A 16377-nucleotide genomic window follows, 5' to 3' on the forward strand; every position below is an offset into this window, starting at 1 on the left:
GGGATGTATTTGATAGCTGTGCTGGTCTGAGACCAAGTGACATGCACAACTCTAGATTCAGAGATGATGTCTCTTAGGCATTTCTTTCCTGTAGCAGGCCAGTCCCATAGACTGCTCACTCAGCAGCTGCAAACTTTTGGGAGTAATGAGGATGAAGTATAAGAGTTAGTTAGGCCAAGCTTGCATAAGCTAGGCTAAGAAGCAATTTAAAGGACAGTGGAATTAAAGGCAATGGCAAGAAGTGAGAAAACATCTTAGGCAAGAGAATCATAGAAGTGGCAATAGATGGGACAATCGTAGAATCAGGCCCTAAGTGGGGAGAATTTTAGAAATAGGGGATTTTTCATCTCTGAACTAGTCTGACTGCAAAGTGATAGTGTTTGGTCTATGTTTAGATATCCCACTTACCATATTAGTATTACTAGGGCTTCATGTTAGCGATACATTGATAACAACACGAGGTTGATAAAACCTGGAGCGGTCTTTTGTGAGGTTGCCATCTCCACACGCTCTGGGAACTTTGCATCTTCACAAGTTAATCTCTAAAGTTTTTCCTAACAGGCTGGTTACCTTTTGGTGATTCATAGGATTTCAGGACTTAGCAATTTTATGTTTCTTTTTTATGTATTAACTTCACCAGTATTGCACTTCATAAATATGAACTTCTGTTATTCATCACTTGAATGTCTTATTCCTTATCTGTTCGCAGTGCTCTATTGTTACGATTACATCTTAAGATTTAATTTTATTCAGTCATTTAGCTTACTGGAGGGCTTCTTGAAGGCCTCCCTTGCGGGGTGGGGGAACTGGAGGCCTCGCTTGGTCCCCAGACTACCTCTTGGATCAATACAGTGCTCGGGTTTTTTTAAGCTGATGGTGGCAGTTGTATAATAGCCCACTGAGTAGAGCACTTCCAAGACCGCGGTGCCTACATTCAATTCCCTCCACATGCGAGGGGATTCAAACTTGCATCTCCCACCCAGAAGGGTGCCCAGACCAGGGGTCTGGACTATTTTTGTTTTCTGTCCTGAATGCTTAAATGTCCTCTGCACCTACTTTGGACATGTTCAGAAAGTATTTGGATGTCTATCTTGCTGGGGTCATCTGCCCCGAGCTGACTTCCTGCCCTTTGGGGAAGGGGCTGGACCTGATATTCTCATGAGATCCCTCCTAGCCGCTAATGTCTATGAAATCTATGAAATGTAGGAAAGGTGTGAGGGGGGGGAGAGCCATGGAGAAGGGTCAGGGTCCAACATAGAATCATAGAGGTGAGAGCAACAAGCGTGATGTCGTGGTGTGGGTCTGCTATAGACTTCCAATGATTGGGGGAGGATTCCTACCAATCAGACGATGGCTGGGAGAGGCTTGCCCCTCCCATACCTGACGTGAGGACAAGAGTTCAGACCTGGTTGGGGACTACCTTCTGCCTATTCCTGATTGGTCCATTTGTAATCCAGGGGGCGGAGCCCGTGGAGGGTGTAAGAAGAGCAGCATGCCTTGTACATGGGCGGCTGCAACAGGCGCCGGAGAAGAGATCAGGCAATAAGAACAGCTGGCCGGCGGGGGCAGAGCTGTTGCCCTGAAGCGCCTGACACCCTCTTTGCGCAGTGGGAGCAGTGAGTGGCCGTGTCTTTCGCCCTGTCACTGAGGAGCACGGTGTCAGTGCACAAATCAGTGCACGGGGTGAGACCCCGGGAGGTGCATGAGGTATCTCAGGTCTCCAACCCCCGGCCTCAGGCCAGGCACTCGGTGCACAAGCAGTGCATGGAGTGAGACCCTGGGAGCTGCTTGAGGTGGCTTGGGTCTCCAACCCCGGGCACGAGGCCAGGAACTCCAGGCATGGACGGTGCGTGCCAGGTCCAGAAGGTGACTGAGTCCTTGGGAGTTGCTTGAGGTGGCTTGGGTCTCCAGCTCTTGGCATGAGGCCAGGCAGCGGTACACAGCTAGTTCACACTGGGTCCAGGAGGCGACTGAGACCCTGGGAGCTGCTCGGGTCTCCAACCAATAGCACAGGGCCAGGAAGCAGTGCAAAAGCATTGCATGGAGGGTCTGGGAAGGGACCGAGATCCTTGAGCCACACAAGGCGGCCTGTGAAACCCGAGCAAAAGGGAAGAGCCCTTGGTGCACGCGATGGTTAACAGAGCCCTGAGCAGGCTGGCAGCCCAGAGAGAGCCCAAGGCAGCTGGAGCCTCGGTGAGAGAGGAGGTGACCCACCTGGGGAGAGGAGGACCCCCAGTGCCATGGAGGCATGAATTACTGGGGAAGGGGATTCCCACAGAGGAGGAGGGATCTTCCCCGCCCCGCTCTGAGAGACTGGCCTCTGGAGAGAAAGCCTGAAGGGCTGGACTGCCTGGGTTTTGGAGGATTTCTCCCTCAGGAGATATTCTGCCTGGGTCGAGTGTGGCCGAAGGGCACTGGGGATCTTCTCCCTCTCCTTGGCACTGGGGCACAGCCACGTCTCCAGAGCAGTCTGGACCTTGGTGTCCCTCAAAGAGTTAATTTGCACCTTCATGCATTATATATTTTGTGAGTCAGAGCCTCGTATTTGGTGTTGTTGAATTTTATGTTTATGTGTTTTTTGTCTTATCTGTAATTTAGGAGAAAATAATTTGTGGTAACATGCTCCCCTGTACAGGCCCCTCCATACAAATAATGCTAATAATCACTATACATATACAGAGAAACAATCTTTTATTGGAGAGGTTTTGCAACATAGATTCAAACTATGTTATCTCACACAAACCCACACACTATTTTTACTTAAGCCACATATTCCCAGAACTTTCTGAGTCCATTTAGCACCGATCTGGCTTCCTTCTTAGAAAAGCCTTGGCTTGCAGAACAGGTTTACCACCGCTAGGTGTTAATCCCCCTGTGCTGTTCTTGGCATAAAATCCACCAAAGCAACTTGCAAAATAGATCACAACTAAAAAGTCACAAGTCAAAAGTCAGAGATTTTTCTACCTTGCCAAGTTCTGTTTTTTGTTGGCATTGCCTAGACAAGTGCATTTTATTTTCTCAAATTTACTTGTGAGGACCCTATCGAAGGTTATATATTTCCTTAACAGTATACAGGATGCATAGAGCAATATATTCTGTTTCTAAGCAGAATTAATGAGCCATGGCAGAGATGCACGTCTCTCACTACTTGAGCTAGTTCCTGCTGGACTAACTTGAGAACCTCAATGCCTTTTTGTATGAATTAATGCAGACATACCTTTAACTGTGGAACACATAGGAACAAGAAACTACAAGACTACATGAGAAACTAGCACACCTTGCATTCAAAAACTTGTTTAACTCTATCCTGAGCATTTAGTTGCTGCAATAGTGGGTTGGAAACCAAGAAATCCTTGCGTCTCACAGAAAGGGCTGTGACATTTATATGGTTATACAGACTTATAATGGGATCACAGGAACATGGTTAACAAAAACAATTAGAGTGAAATTCTGCTCCTTTAGGCAGATTTCTGTCAATGGGAGTCACACACATGCTTCGAAGGGCTGAACTTAGGAGTTTAAACTGTATTCAAACGGGCTGAACTTAGGAGGTAAAACTGTATTCAAAAGGGGGCTTCAATTCTAAGATGACTTTTCCGATGCCAATGTTTAGGTGCCGCTGAGACAGACATAGATGTAATACTGTATTCAAAAGGGGGCTTCGATTCTAAGATGACTTTTCCGATGCCAATGTTTAGGTGCCGCTGAGACAGACATAGATGCTATGCATGCTGACATAGCACCGAATATCAAGGAAGAAGCCCTTTGTGATACATCTTTTCAAGCCACAGTCCCTAGCCTATTGGTGAAGTCTCTCTCCGGGGAGTGAGAAATGGGGACCTGAATTTGCTCAGGCTGGCTTGGGAATACAACACATGGCTCTTCCTGCTAGTTAGACAAGTGGACAAATCAGCAGGGAATTATGTTCAATATTTTCGTTCATTGTCTGGAAGATGGCATGGAAGAAGAGATACATCTTTTCAAGCCACAGTCCCTAGCCTATTGGTGAAGTCTCTCTCCGGGGAGTGAGAAATGGGGACCTGAATTTGCTCAGGCTGGCTTGGGAATACAACACATGGCTCTTCCTGCTAGTTAGACAAGTGGACAAATCAGCAGGGAATTATGTTCAATATTTTCGTTCATTGTCTGGAAGATGGCATGGAAGAAGAGAGGAAGATGGGATGAATTGTACCCTCAGCAGGTTTGTGGATGACACCGAGCTGGGGGAGTAGCAGATACACTGGAGGGTAGGGCTGGGATTCAGGGTGACCGAGACAAATTGGAGGATTGGGCCAAAAGAAATCTCATGTCGTTCAACAAGGACAAGTGCAAGGTCCTGCACTTAAGATGGAAGAGTCCCATGGAGCAGTACAGACATGGGACTGGCTAAGCAGCCGCTCTGCAGAAAAAGTCCAGGGGGTTACAGTGGACAACAAACTGAATGTGAGCCGACAGCGTGCCCTTGGTGCCAAGAAGGCTAACAGCACTGCTTTAATAGGAGTGTTGCCAGCAGATCAAGGGAAGTGATTTTTCCCTCTTACTCTGCACTGGTGAGGCCACATCCGGAGCACTGTGTCCAGTTTTGGGCTCCGCAATAAAGAATGGATGTGGACAAGTTGGGGAGAGTCCAGCAGAGGCTAACTGAAATGGTTAGCTGGCTGGGGCATTTGACTTATGAGGAGAAGCTGAGGAACTGGGCTTGTTTAGTCTGGAGAAGAGAAGCCTGAGGTGGGGATTTGATAACAGCTTTAGCTATGTAAAGGGTGGTTTCAAAGGGCATGGAGCTGGACTGTTTTTAGTGGTGGCAGATGCAAGAACGAGGAGCAATGGTCTCACATTGCGGCAGGGGAAGTTTAGGTTGGATATTAGGAAAAGCTTTCCCAGGGAAAGGGTGATGAAGAATTGGAACGCGTTACCTAAAGAGGTGTTTGAATCTCCATCCTTGGAGGTTTTTAAGGCTCAGCTTGATAAAGCCGTGGCTGGGATGGTCTAGCTGGGGCTGGTCCTGTTTTGAGCGGGAGGTTGGACTAGATGTGACCTCCTGAGGTCCCTTCCAGCCCTCGTTTTCTATGATTCTCTGATTTTATGTAAGTGTCCACTGCACTTACCAAATGCTCGGCGGTGCCTTGACTAATTTCCTTTGCGTATCATGCTGTGCTCTATCGCGTCTCAATGATTAGTTGTTTGCTATGATTTTCTAGGGGAGAGTCCAGATCATGTTGAATTGCCTCGGGGAAGTGAGACTGCCATCTCTTCTCTGGGATGTTCATCTGATTGTGCCATAAAACACCTTGCTGGATATTTCACTTGTGACGTGCAGTCTTGCAGAGATGGTGAAATGTGAAAAACTGGCTGTGTGAAGCACTCACAAACGTCTCCATGTCCCTCTGGCAATACAAAATGCTTTCAGATTACATTACGGCAGACAGAACTTTGTATCCTGAGAGTTTAAGTCTATTTTCTGGCTTTCTCCATGGAGATATGAGGCTTTCAAAAGAGCAGACTAAGGCACGTGTTCACAGACGTACAAGAATGAGGATGTAAACGAGGGTGTCATATATATATCTTCCAGTGTAGCTCATTTAATTTGTCTGAATCTTCTCTTAAGTGTAGATGAAAGTCTAAAAGCTCCGTGCCCTTTTGCATTAGCAGGACATTTGTCTTCTATGTTAAATGATTCTTTTTTTATAAAAGCGTTTGGGTCTCATGGTCTCCATCCGAGGGACCGAGGAAGGTTTTAAGGTATTCCCTCTTTTGCACAGCCCTTGCACTTTACATAGTGCAGGATCCTGGCCAGTGCCTGTTTCAATTTGGGAATGCTGAGAATCAGTACAAGAGCATGGATCAATGGACCAAAAATTGTAACCTGAAGAAGAAAATGTTGCACAAAAATAGTTGCTGAAACTGCAAATGTAATGCTGCTTAACCAAACTAGGAAGTGAATAACATTGATGAATAAGAGCCACATTACCATTTTCACTGCTTTCACATGTGCTTCCATGCTAGGCTTCCCGGCACCAGCTGAGCTCCCTTGCACATGTCGAATGTGTCTCCAGAGTGAGAAGAGTAAGAGAACAGCTGAGATGCATAATATGGTGAAACCTATAGAAAAGCCAAAGCAAACGACAATATTCGTGTCCAAAAGAATTCTGTCTTGTGTGACATTGTCTCCTGTGTGGTTTTGTGAGCAGCTGGAGTTGCAGCTATTATCTGAGATGTTATAAATGGCCACGAAGGTAGGGAGGCTGCTGAGTAAGGAAATCATCACTGAGACCAGCAGCAACCATGGCATGAACTGGGAGATTTTTCGTTTCAGCGTGATGAAGAAACAGCAGCTGAAGTTTGCAATTTTCACACAGTAATAAACAGATAAGCAGGCAGCGAAGAACAGGTTGGATGTGCTCAGGAACCAAGCCAGACCGGCAAACATGAAGTATCCGGACTTGCTGTTATAAAACGAAGGATTAAATGTTGAAGAAACGATCTCTGCATCTTCTGTGAACAATAGGCAAATCCTGCTGAAAATGAGAATGCACTTGTGGAAAGGCGTCTCTTTTTGACCCAATCAATGCAGTTCACAGCTATAATGAAAGCATTTAGTGAGATCCCGAGAAAAGTCTCAAAGAGTAGAGTTATTACGACAGAGATATCTGGCTCCCAGATATTGCCTTCTGAAAAGTTGCCTCTGTTACCTTCCATCTCAGAACATGTTCAGAAAATCTCTTCTGAAAAAACAAGTCGGCGCGCAACGCTGCGCTGCTGGAATGGGGTTGGCGGATGCACTGCCCTTTGGTCTGTATTGCATGTATAGAAACCCTGGCTTTATGCAGTCCAGCAAATAAAAGCATCAGACGCGCGTTTCTTCTCATGAAGTAGGTTTTTACATAGGAATGTAAATGTGTGGAGCATTAGTTTACTTAGTATCAGTATTGCTCATGGACATTTGCATTTCCATTGTAATGACTGTGTACAGAGCTGTGGTAAGGTCGTTTTTGAGGATGGCTTTGGTTCATGGCAGAATGATGCCAAATCCTGTCCAGATCACCTTTTGTTCTTGCCCTTTAGAAGCTTTTTGCAGGGCAGAGGTCAATCTTGAACTTCAGAGAGGTACCTCTGGCAACTGGTCACAGTGAGGTGATTCAAATAAATGGGGTTACATGCTTAGTCCTAGGATACAGTCAATGAGGAGAGCAAGATACCCCCACAGGATGATTTTGAAAACCCCGCATGTTTTGGAGGAAGATACGTAGAGCCAGCTAGTAGGAACTGCTGAGTCTAGGGGTGTTTCTGAACTCCTGCTTCTCTCTGGACATTAGGGATGTATTTGATAGCTGTGCTGGTCTGAGGCAAAAAGACGTGCACAAATCTAGTACTCTTGCTTCAGACATGACGTGTTATAGGCATTTCTGGCCTCTAGTAGGCCAGTCCCATAGACCGCTCATGGATCAGCTGCAAACTTTGGGAGTAATAAGGATGAGTGGTAAGAGTAAGGGAGGTCAATCTAGCATAAACTTGGTTAAGAAGCAATTTAAAGGGATGGGAGAATCGTAGAATCAGGCCCTAAGTGGGGATAATTTTAGAAATAGAGGATTTTTCATCTCTGAGCTAGTCTGACCACAAATGATACTATTCGATCTATGTTTAGATATCCCACTTACCATATTAGTATTACTATGGCTTCATGTTAGCGATACCCTGATAATAACAGGGAGTTGTTAACCCCTGGAGTGGTCTTTTGTGAGGTTGCCATCTCCACACGCTCTGGGAGCTTTGCATCTTCACAAGTTAATCTCTTAAGGTTATCCTAACAGGCTGGCTACCTTTTGGTGATTCTTAGGATTTCAGGACTTAGAAATTATACATTTCATTTTTATGTGCTAACTTCACTAGTATTGCACTTCATAAATTTGAACTTCTGTTATTCATCACTTGAATGTCTTATTCCTTATCTGTTCGCAGTGCTCTATTGTTAAGTTTACTTCTTAAGATTTAATTGTATTCATATTTAGCTTACTGGAGGGCTTCTTGAAGGCCTCCCTTGTGGGCCTGGTGGAACTGGAGGTGTCCCTTGGTCTCCAGAGTACCTTTTGGGTCAATCCAGCGGGCAGGTTTTTTTAAGCTGATGGTGGCAATTGTGTAATAGCCCATTGAGTAGAGCACTTCCCAGACCGCGGTGCCTGAATACAATTACTTCCACATGCAAGGGGATTCAAACCTGCATCTCCCACACAGAAAAGTGCCAAGACGAGGGGTCTGGACTATTTCAGTTTTCTGTCCTTAATGCTTAAATATCCTCTGCACCTACTGTGGACATGTTCAGGATGCATTTGGATATCTATTTTGCTGGGGTCACCTGCCCCGAGCTGACTTCCTGCCCTTTGGGGAAGGGGCTGGACCCGATGTTCTCATGAGGTCTCTTCCAGCTGCTGATGTCTATGAAATCTATGAAATGTAGGAATGAGGTGGGGGAGAGCCATGGAAAGGGGTCAGGGTCCAACATAGAATTATGGAGGTGGGAGCAACAAGGGTGATGTTGCAGTGGGGGTCTGCTATAGACCACCAGACCAGGAGGAAGTTTGTGGTGGAATGAGCTATATAGAAACAGGGTAAATGAAAGTATTGTAAAGTAGATCCATAACTGGCTGGAACACTGCTCTGCGAGGAGCCATCAATGGCTTAATGTCTAGTTGGCAGGAGGTATTGATTGAAGTTTCTGCGAGGTATGATATTGTTTAGTACCTTCAGTAATGATCTGGAGGGTGGGATCGAGCATACACTTAGCAGATTTGCAGATGATATCAAGCTAGGTGCAGTAGTGGACACTGGGGAATAAAGCTGCAATTCGGAATGATCAGGATAAAAAGGAGAAATAGCCTGAAATCAATCAAATTAAATTCAAGAAGGAAAAATGCAAAGATCTGCACTTGGGACAGAATCATTTCATTCACAAATCCAGACTGGGGAATGATTGTCTGGGCTGTAGTACTTCAGAGAAGGACCTGGGGATTGGCTGAGTATGAACCAATATTTTGTTCTTGGAAAAAAAGCCAGCAGCATTGTGGGTTGTGTTAACAGGAGTGATGGTTTTTAATCGAGGGAACTGACCCTTACACTCTATTCAGCCCTGGTGCAGCCTCACCTGGAGCACTGTGACCAGTGTTGGGCCCTGCAGGTCAAGACAGACCTGGATAGATGAGAAGGAGTCTCGTGGAGCGCAACAAAAAGTACCAGAGGCTTGGGAAGCATGATTTATGAGGAAAATCCTAAAGAGCTAGGATTATTTAGCTGGGAGAAAAGAAGATTGAGATGGGATTTGATAACCTGAATGGTGGTTATAAAGCAGATGCAGACAGGCTATTCTTTGCTGTCGGACTGTGAAAACCCAGATGTGGGGGGCAGCTTGGGCCATGATGTGATCGGCCGGCCCCGCTGCCCCCAGGCGCTCAATGGGATGGGGATGGTGTAGTAGTCGGACTCCTCTTTCGAGCAGCCGTGGCAGCGGCTTCTTCCCGCCGCCACCTCCCGGGGCTTTCCCCGGTGCTGTCAGCCCCACCCTGTTGCCCTGGCCTGCTGGCTCATCTGCTCTGTGCCCAGTGCTGGGGGCACTGGATGGAGCGGGCAGATGGGGTCTCCCTAGAGAGCAGCTGGGACCTCTGCGGGCAAGGTGTGCTCAGTCGAGTGGGCTGCAGGCAGGTAGGGAGCAGCATCCAGAAGTGGGATAGAAGGGAGGGGGCGGCGGGGGGTCAAGGCTGGACCTAGGATAGTAGGACAGGGAAACGGCGGGGCTGGCACTGGGGCAGAGCCATGATCCTGTCCCTGTACGTCCCTGCCCACAAAGTCCTACCGGTCTAAGGCTGGAGTCCTCCATGCAGTATCTCTTCTGGGTCCCATCTAGAGCTTCCCTAATTGGAGGGGGACACCCTAGAGTCAGCTCCTCATCCCTCCAAAGCTCCTAGACAAAAACAGCTTAGGTAGCAACTAAATTCGAGGAGCCTCAGGCTCTGGTGCCTGGGTATGAAGGTATTTCTCAGTCCTGTCCTTGTCTCAGCTATGTGCTGTTATCGATGCAAGGCAGATGTTTCACTAAAACAGTGTTTGTGTTTAATCTTGCTCATTTGCTCACCCTCTACAAGTCATCATATGTAGAACAGAGTGCATGGATATCCTTGCAGGCAGTTGAATGAAGCCTCTTATCAATGTGCAGCTGGAGTACAAATAGAAACATAAAGAACAGGACAGTGAGTAACACACGCAGGATTACATGCCTTCATATAAGTTAAGGGTGCAGCCACCTGTGAAATCCTGTGCAAAAACATTGGCCGCTCCCTCTCTTAAAGGATACTGCAAAAGTAGAAGAGTACTGAGGATGAACACTGCGCAGTAGGCTGTTAGCACGGGTTTTGCAATATCACACTACTGAGAACTCATATTAGGCTAATGCACAGTGTCTAGTGTATACATGTCCACTGTATCATTGAGGGAATATCTATGTAGTGCAAAAGTGATGTACAGAAATACTCAAACTAGCTCTGAATGTCCTCACTGTGGGGTGCCCAGCTCATCCACCTCTGCATGCTGGATCCAGCGCAGGGGTCCTGGGACATGTACCACGTGCTGTGTCCATGTCAGCCCAGTCCAGGATGCGCACCATGCACCTACTGGAAGTCACTGCTGCTCCTGTGACCTGGGCAGTGAGTACTGTTGGTATGTGTCACCGTCAGGAGCTCTTCTCCTTTGTCTACAGCTTAGTACCTTCTAGCCTGACAACATGACCATTTTGATGATCTCTCTATCTCCTCTCTTTCTGTCATTCAGCATCAGAAGGTGGAGGGGTGAAGTGTGTGTGTGTGTGTGTGCGTGTGTTTGTGTGTGTGTGCACGCGGGGCGGGGACGGGGGGCATGCTATGACTTCCTTTCTGCTCAGTTTTGTGTCTGTGTAGTTCAGTATTCCTATTGAAGTCCCCTGAACCAACATTTGATTACCTCCTCTTCCTTTTCATAGGTACAGACTCAGGTGAAAGATACAGTTTGCTTGGGGATTAGAGAATCATAAACTCATAGAAAAGTAGGGTTGGGAGAAACCTTTGGAGGTCATCTAGTCCAACCCCCTGCTTAAGGCACGATCTTCCCCCTCCATACTAGCCCACAGAGGTGCTTGTTAAATCTCTTTGTGAAAGTGTACAGTCAACCTGATCAGCCCGCTACAAGGCATATTGCTCAAAGACATCAAAAACACCCGCATCGGCCACAGGTTGAGGAAGTAGACTGGGGGGAAATGCTGGATCCAAACAGTTTTGCTCTGGTTCAAATGACTGATGATTTCTCCACAGCACCTTATCAGCCTTCTTGCTGTAACGTTGCTGCATACAACTGGCTCAACTATGAAAGATGCAGTTCTTTTGGATACTGTACAGATAACAAGTTTAGTATAACGGACACATGCCTGAATCAGACACTGTAGCACTGAACTTCCTTTAAAAAATTCTCATACCAAGATCCTGGTGTGGCTCATCTTTAATTTAGAAGAAAAATAATTTGGGGTTATATTCTCCCCCATACAGGCCCCTCCATAGAAATAATAGCAGTGTGGCTAGCTTGCCCACAGCAGCCTGGCTGCCGGCTCAGAAAAGGTTTCCAGGTATTGGAGGAGGATTCCCACCAATCAGACGATGACTGAGGGAGGCTTGCCCCACCCCTAGCTGGGGCAAGGCGAAGAGTCTAGACCTGGTTGGGGACTACCCCCTGCCTCTTCCCGATTGGTCCATTTGCAACCTGGGGGGCGGAGCCTGTGGAGGGTATAAGGAGAGCAGTGTGCCTTGCATGTGGGTGACTGCATCAAGGGCCGAAGAAGAGATCGGGCACAAAGAACAGCTGGCCAGGGGGGACAGAGCTGTTGCCGTGAAGCGCCTGAAGCCCTCTTTGCGCAGTGGGAGCAGTCATGGAGAATCACGGCATTGGTGCCCAACTCAGTGCATGGAGTGAGACCCTGGGAGGTGCATGAGGTATCTTAGGTCTCCAACCCCTGGCTGAAGGCCAGGTGCTTGGTGCACAAGTGGTGCATCTGGGAGCTGCTTGAGGCAGCTTGGGTCTCCAACCCCTGGCACTAGGCCAGGAACTCCAGGCATGGATGGTGTGCGCCAGGTCCAGGTGGTGACTAAGGCGGCTTGGGTCTCCAGCTCTTGGCATGAGGTCAGGCAGCGGTGCACAGCCAGTACACGCCGTGTGCAGGTGGAGACCGGGACCCTGGGAGCCGCTTGGGTCTGCAACCCCTGGCACAAGGCCAGGAAGCAGTGCAAAAGCATTGCATGGAGGGTGTGAGAGCGGACTGAGATCCTGGAGCCACAGAAGGTGGTCTGGGTCTCCAACCCTGAGCATAAAGGCAGAGCCCTTGGTGCACACGATGGTGCACAGGGCCCTGAGAAGGCCGGCAGTCCAGAGAAAGCCTGAGGCAGTTGGAGCCTCGGAGAGAGAGGAGGCGACCCACCTGGGGAGAGGAGGACCCCTGGGCCCCCCAAGGCATGAGTTACTGGGGAAGGGGATTCCCACAGAGGAGGAAGGATCTTCCCATCCCCCTCCAAGAGATTGGCATCTGGAGAGAAAGCCTGAAGGGCTGGACTGCCTGGGTTTTGGAGGTTTTCTCCCTCAGGGGATATTCTGCCTGGGTCGAGTGTGGCCGAAGGGCACTGGGGATCTTCTCCCTCTCCTTGTCACTGGGGCACAGCCACGTCTCCAGAGCAGTCTGGACCTTGGTGTCCCTCAAATAGTTAATTTGCACGTTCATGCGCCATATATATTTTGTGAGTCAGAGCCTCGCATTTTGTGTTTTTGCATTGTATGTTTGCGAATTGGTATTTTAATGGAGTTTAATATTGCCTGATCCCTTACCCTTTGTTCTGGTTTACTTACCTGTATCCTGAGTGGGGGAAGGTAAAAGAGTGTACATCTATGGCGCATAGTTCCACATTTGTGTGTGTGTGCATGAGTGTGTGTGTGTATTCCTTCTATGGGTATTGTATTAATAAATGTATGGATAGTGAAGTTCACAGAGTGGCTGGGGGTGGGTCTCTAAGGAAACTGGGTGCAGCCAGCAGCACGCCTGCCCTGCTAACCTTTCCTTTTAGCTGGAGAGGGGAGTACATAACCAAGGACTACCAGGGTTACACTAGTATTCACTATACATATACAGAGAAACAATCTTTTATTGGAGAGGTTCTGCAACATAGATTCAAACATATGTTATCTCACACAAACCCACACACTATTTTTACTTAAGCCACATATTCCCAGCAGTTTCTGAGTCCATTTAGCACCGATCTGGCTTCCTTCTTAGAAAAGCCTTTGCTTGCAGAACAAATTTACCACCACTAGGTGTTAATCCCCCTCTGTTGTTGTTGGCAAAAAACCCACCCAAGCAACTTGCAAAATAGATCACAACTCAAAAGTGTTGTCAAAAGTCAGAGATTTTTCTACCTTGCCAAGTTCTGTTATTTGTTGCTATTGCCTAGAAAAGTGTATTTTCTCAATTTTACTTCTGAGGTCGCTATCGAAGGTTATATATTTCCTTAACAGTATACAGGATGCATAAAGCAATATATTCTGTTTCTAAGCAGAATTAATGAGCCATGGCAGAGATGCACGTCTCTCGCTACTTGAGCTACCTTCTGGACAAGCTTGAGTACCTCGATGCCTTTTTGTATGAAGTCATGCAGACATAGCTTTAACTGTGTAACACATAGGAACAAGAAACTACAAGACAACATGAGAAACTAGCACGCCTTCATTCAAAAACTCGTTTAACTCTATCCTGAGCATATAGTTGCTCCAATAGTGGATTGGAACCCAGGAAATCCTTGCGTCTCACAGAAAGGGCTGTGACATTTATATGGTTATACAGAATTATAATGGGATCACAGGAACATGATTAATGAAAAGAAGTGAAATTCTGAGTTTCTGAGAATTAGAGTGAAATTCTGCTCCTTTAGGCAGATTTCTGTCAATGGGAGTCACTCACATGCTTCGAAGGGCTGATCTTAGGAGTTTAAGCTGTATTCAAAAGGGGGCTTCGATTCTGACATGACTTTTCCGATGCCAATGTTTAGGTGCCGCTGAGACAGACATAGATGCTATGCATGCCGACATAGCACCGAATATCAAGGAAGAAGCCATTGTGATGCATCTATTCAAGCCACAGTCCCTTTCCTATTGGTGAAGTCTCTTTCTGGGGAGTGAGTGATGGGGACCTGAATCTGTTCAGGCTGGCTTGGGAATACAACACGTGGCTCTTCCTGCTAGTTAGGCAAGTTCCCTAATCAGCAGGGAATTATGTTCAATATCTTCATTAATGGTCTGGAAGATGGCACGGAAGAGAGGAAGACAGGATGAATTGTACCCTCAGCAGGTTTGTGGATGACACCGAGCTGGGAGAGTAGCAGATACACTGGAGGGTAGGGCTGGGATTAAGGGAGACCGAGACAAATTGGAGGATTGGGCCAAAAGAAATCTCGTGCCATTCAACAAGGAAAAGTGCAAGGTCCTGCACTTAGGATGGAAGAGTCCCATGGAGCAGTACAGACATGGGACTGGCTAAGCAGCCGCTCTGCAGAAAAAGTCCAGGGGGTTACAGTGGACAACAAACTGAATATGAGCCGACAGCGTGCCCTTGGTGCCAAGAAGGCTAACAGCACTGCTTTAATAGGAGTGTTGCCAGCAGATCAAGGGAAGTGATTTTTCCCTCTTACTCTGCACTGGTGAGGCCACATCCGGAGCACTGTGTCCAGTTTTGGGCTCCGCAATAAAGAATGGATGTGGACAAGTTGGGGAGAGTCCAGCAGAGGCTAACTGAAATGGTTAGCTGGCTGGGGCATTTGACTTATGAGGAGAAGCTGAGGAACTGGGCTTGTTTAGTCTGGAGAAGAGAAGCCTGAGGTGGGGATTTGATAACAGCTTTAGCTATGTAAAGGGTGGTTTCAAAGAGGATGGAGCTGGACTGTTTTTAGTGGTGGCAGATGCCAGAAGAAGGAGCAATCATCTCAAGTTACGGCAAGGGAAATTTAGGTTGGATATTAGGAAAAGCTTTCCCAGGGAAAGGGTGATGAAGAATTGTAACGCGTAACCTAAAGAGGTGTTTGAATCTCCATCCTTGGAGGTTTTTAAGGCTCGGCTTGATAAAGCCGTGGCTGGGATGGTCTAGCTGGGGCTGGTCCTGTTTTGAGCGGGAGGTTGGACTAGATGTGACCTCCTGAGGTCCCTTCCAGCCCTCGTTTTCTATGATTCTCCGATTTTATGTAAGTGTCCACTGCACTTACCAAATGCTCAGCGGTGCCTTGACTAATTTCCTTTGCGTATCACGCTCTGATCTGTCGCGTCTCAATGATCAGTTGTTTGCTATGAATCTAGGGGAGAGTCCAGATCATGTTGAATTGCCTCGGGGAAGTGAGACTGCCATCTCTTCTCTGGGATGTTCATCTGATTGTGCCATAAAACACCTTGCCGGATATTTCACTTGTGACGCTCAGTCTTGCAGAGATGGTGAAATGTGAAAAAATGAATGTGTGAAGCACTTGCAAACATCTCCATGTCCTTTTGGAAATACATAATGGTTTCAGATTACATTACGACAGACAGAATCTGTATCGTGAGAGTTTAAGTCTATTTTCTGGATTTCTCCATGGAGATAACAGGCTTTCAAAGGAGCAGACTAAGGCACGTGTTCACAGACGTACCGGATTGGAAACCAAGAAATCCTTGCGTCTCACAAAAAGGGCTGTGATATTTATATGGTTATACAGAATTATAATGGGATCACAGGAACATGATTAATGAAAAGAAGTGAAATTCTGAGTTTCTGAGAATTAGAGTGAAATTCTGCTCCTTTAGGCAGATTTCTGTCAATGGGAGTCACTCACATGCTTCGAAGGGCTGATCTTAGGAGTTTAAGCTGTATTCAAAAGGGGGCTTCGATTCTGACATGACTTTTCCGATGCCAATGTTTAGGTGCCGCTGAGACAGACATAGATGCTATGCATGCCGACATAGCACCGAATATCAAGGAAGAAGCCATTGTGATGCATCTTTTCAAGGCACAGTCCCTAGCCTATTGGTGAAGTCTCTCTCTGGGGAGTGAGAAATGGGGACCTGAATTTGCTTAGTCTGGCTTGGGAATACAACACATGGCTCTTCCTGCTAGTTAGGCAAGTGGCCTAATCAGCAGGGAATTATGTTCAATATCTTCATTCATTGCCTGGAAGATGGCATGGAAGAAGAGAGGAAGATGGGATGGATTGTACCCTCAGCAGGTTTGCAGGTGACACCGAGCTGGGGGAGTAGCAGATACACTGGAGGGTAGGGCTGGGATTAAGGGAGACCGAGACAAATTGG

The 16377-nt window shown here is 47.1% G+C and overlaps 1 protein-coding gene across 1 annotated transcript; it reads right to left on the bottom strand.

Annotated features, from left to right (window-relative positions):
• Nucleotides 1–5737: 5737 nt before the first annotated feature.
• LOC112547932 (taste receptor type 2 member 40-like) lies at nucleotides 5738–8148 on the bottom strand. The gene is made up of 2 exons (XM_025191446.1): nucleotides 8085–8148; nucleotides 5738–6495 (listed from the first exon to the last, which is right to left on the bottom strand). Exons 1-2 carry the CDS (start codon nucleotides 8146–8148, stop codon nucleotides 5738–5740), a joined length of 822 nt encoding a protein of 273 aa, XP_025047231.1.
• Between the last annotated feature and the right edge of the window lie 8229 nt (nucleotides 8149–16377).

The sequence above is a fragment of the Alligator sinensis genome, unplaced genomic scaffold, assembly GCF_000455745.1.
Source record: "Alligator sinensis unplaced genomic scaffold, ASM45574v1 scaffold1666_1, whole genome shotgun sequence".
Lineage (NCBI taxonomy): Eukaryota > Metazoa > Chordata > Crocodylia > Alligatoridae > Alligator > Alligator sinensis.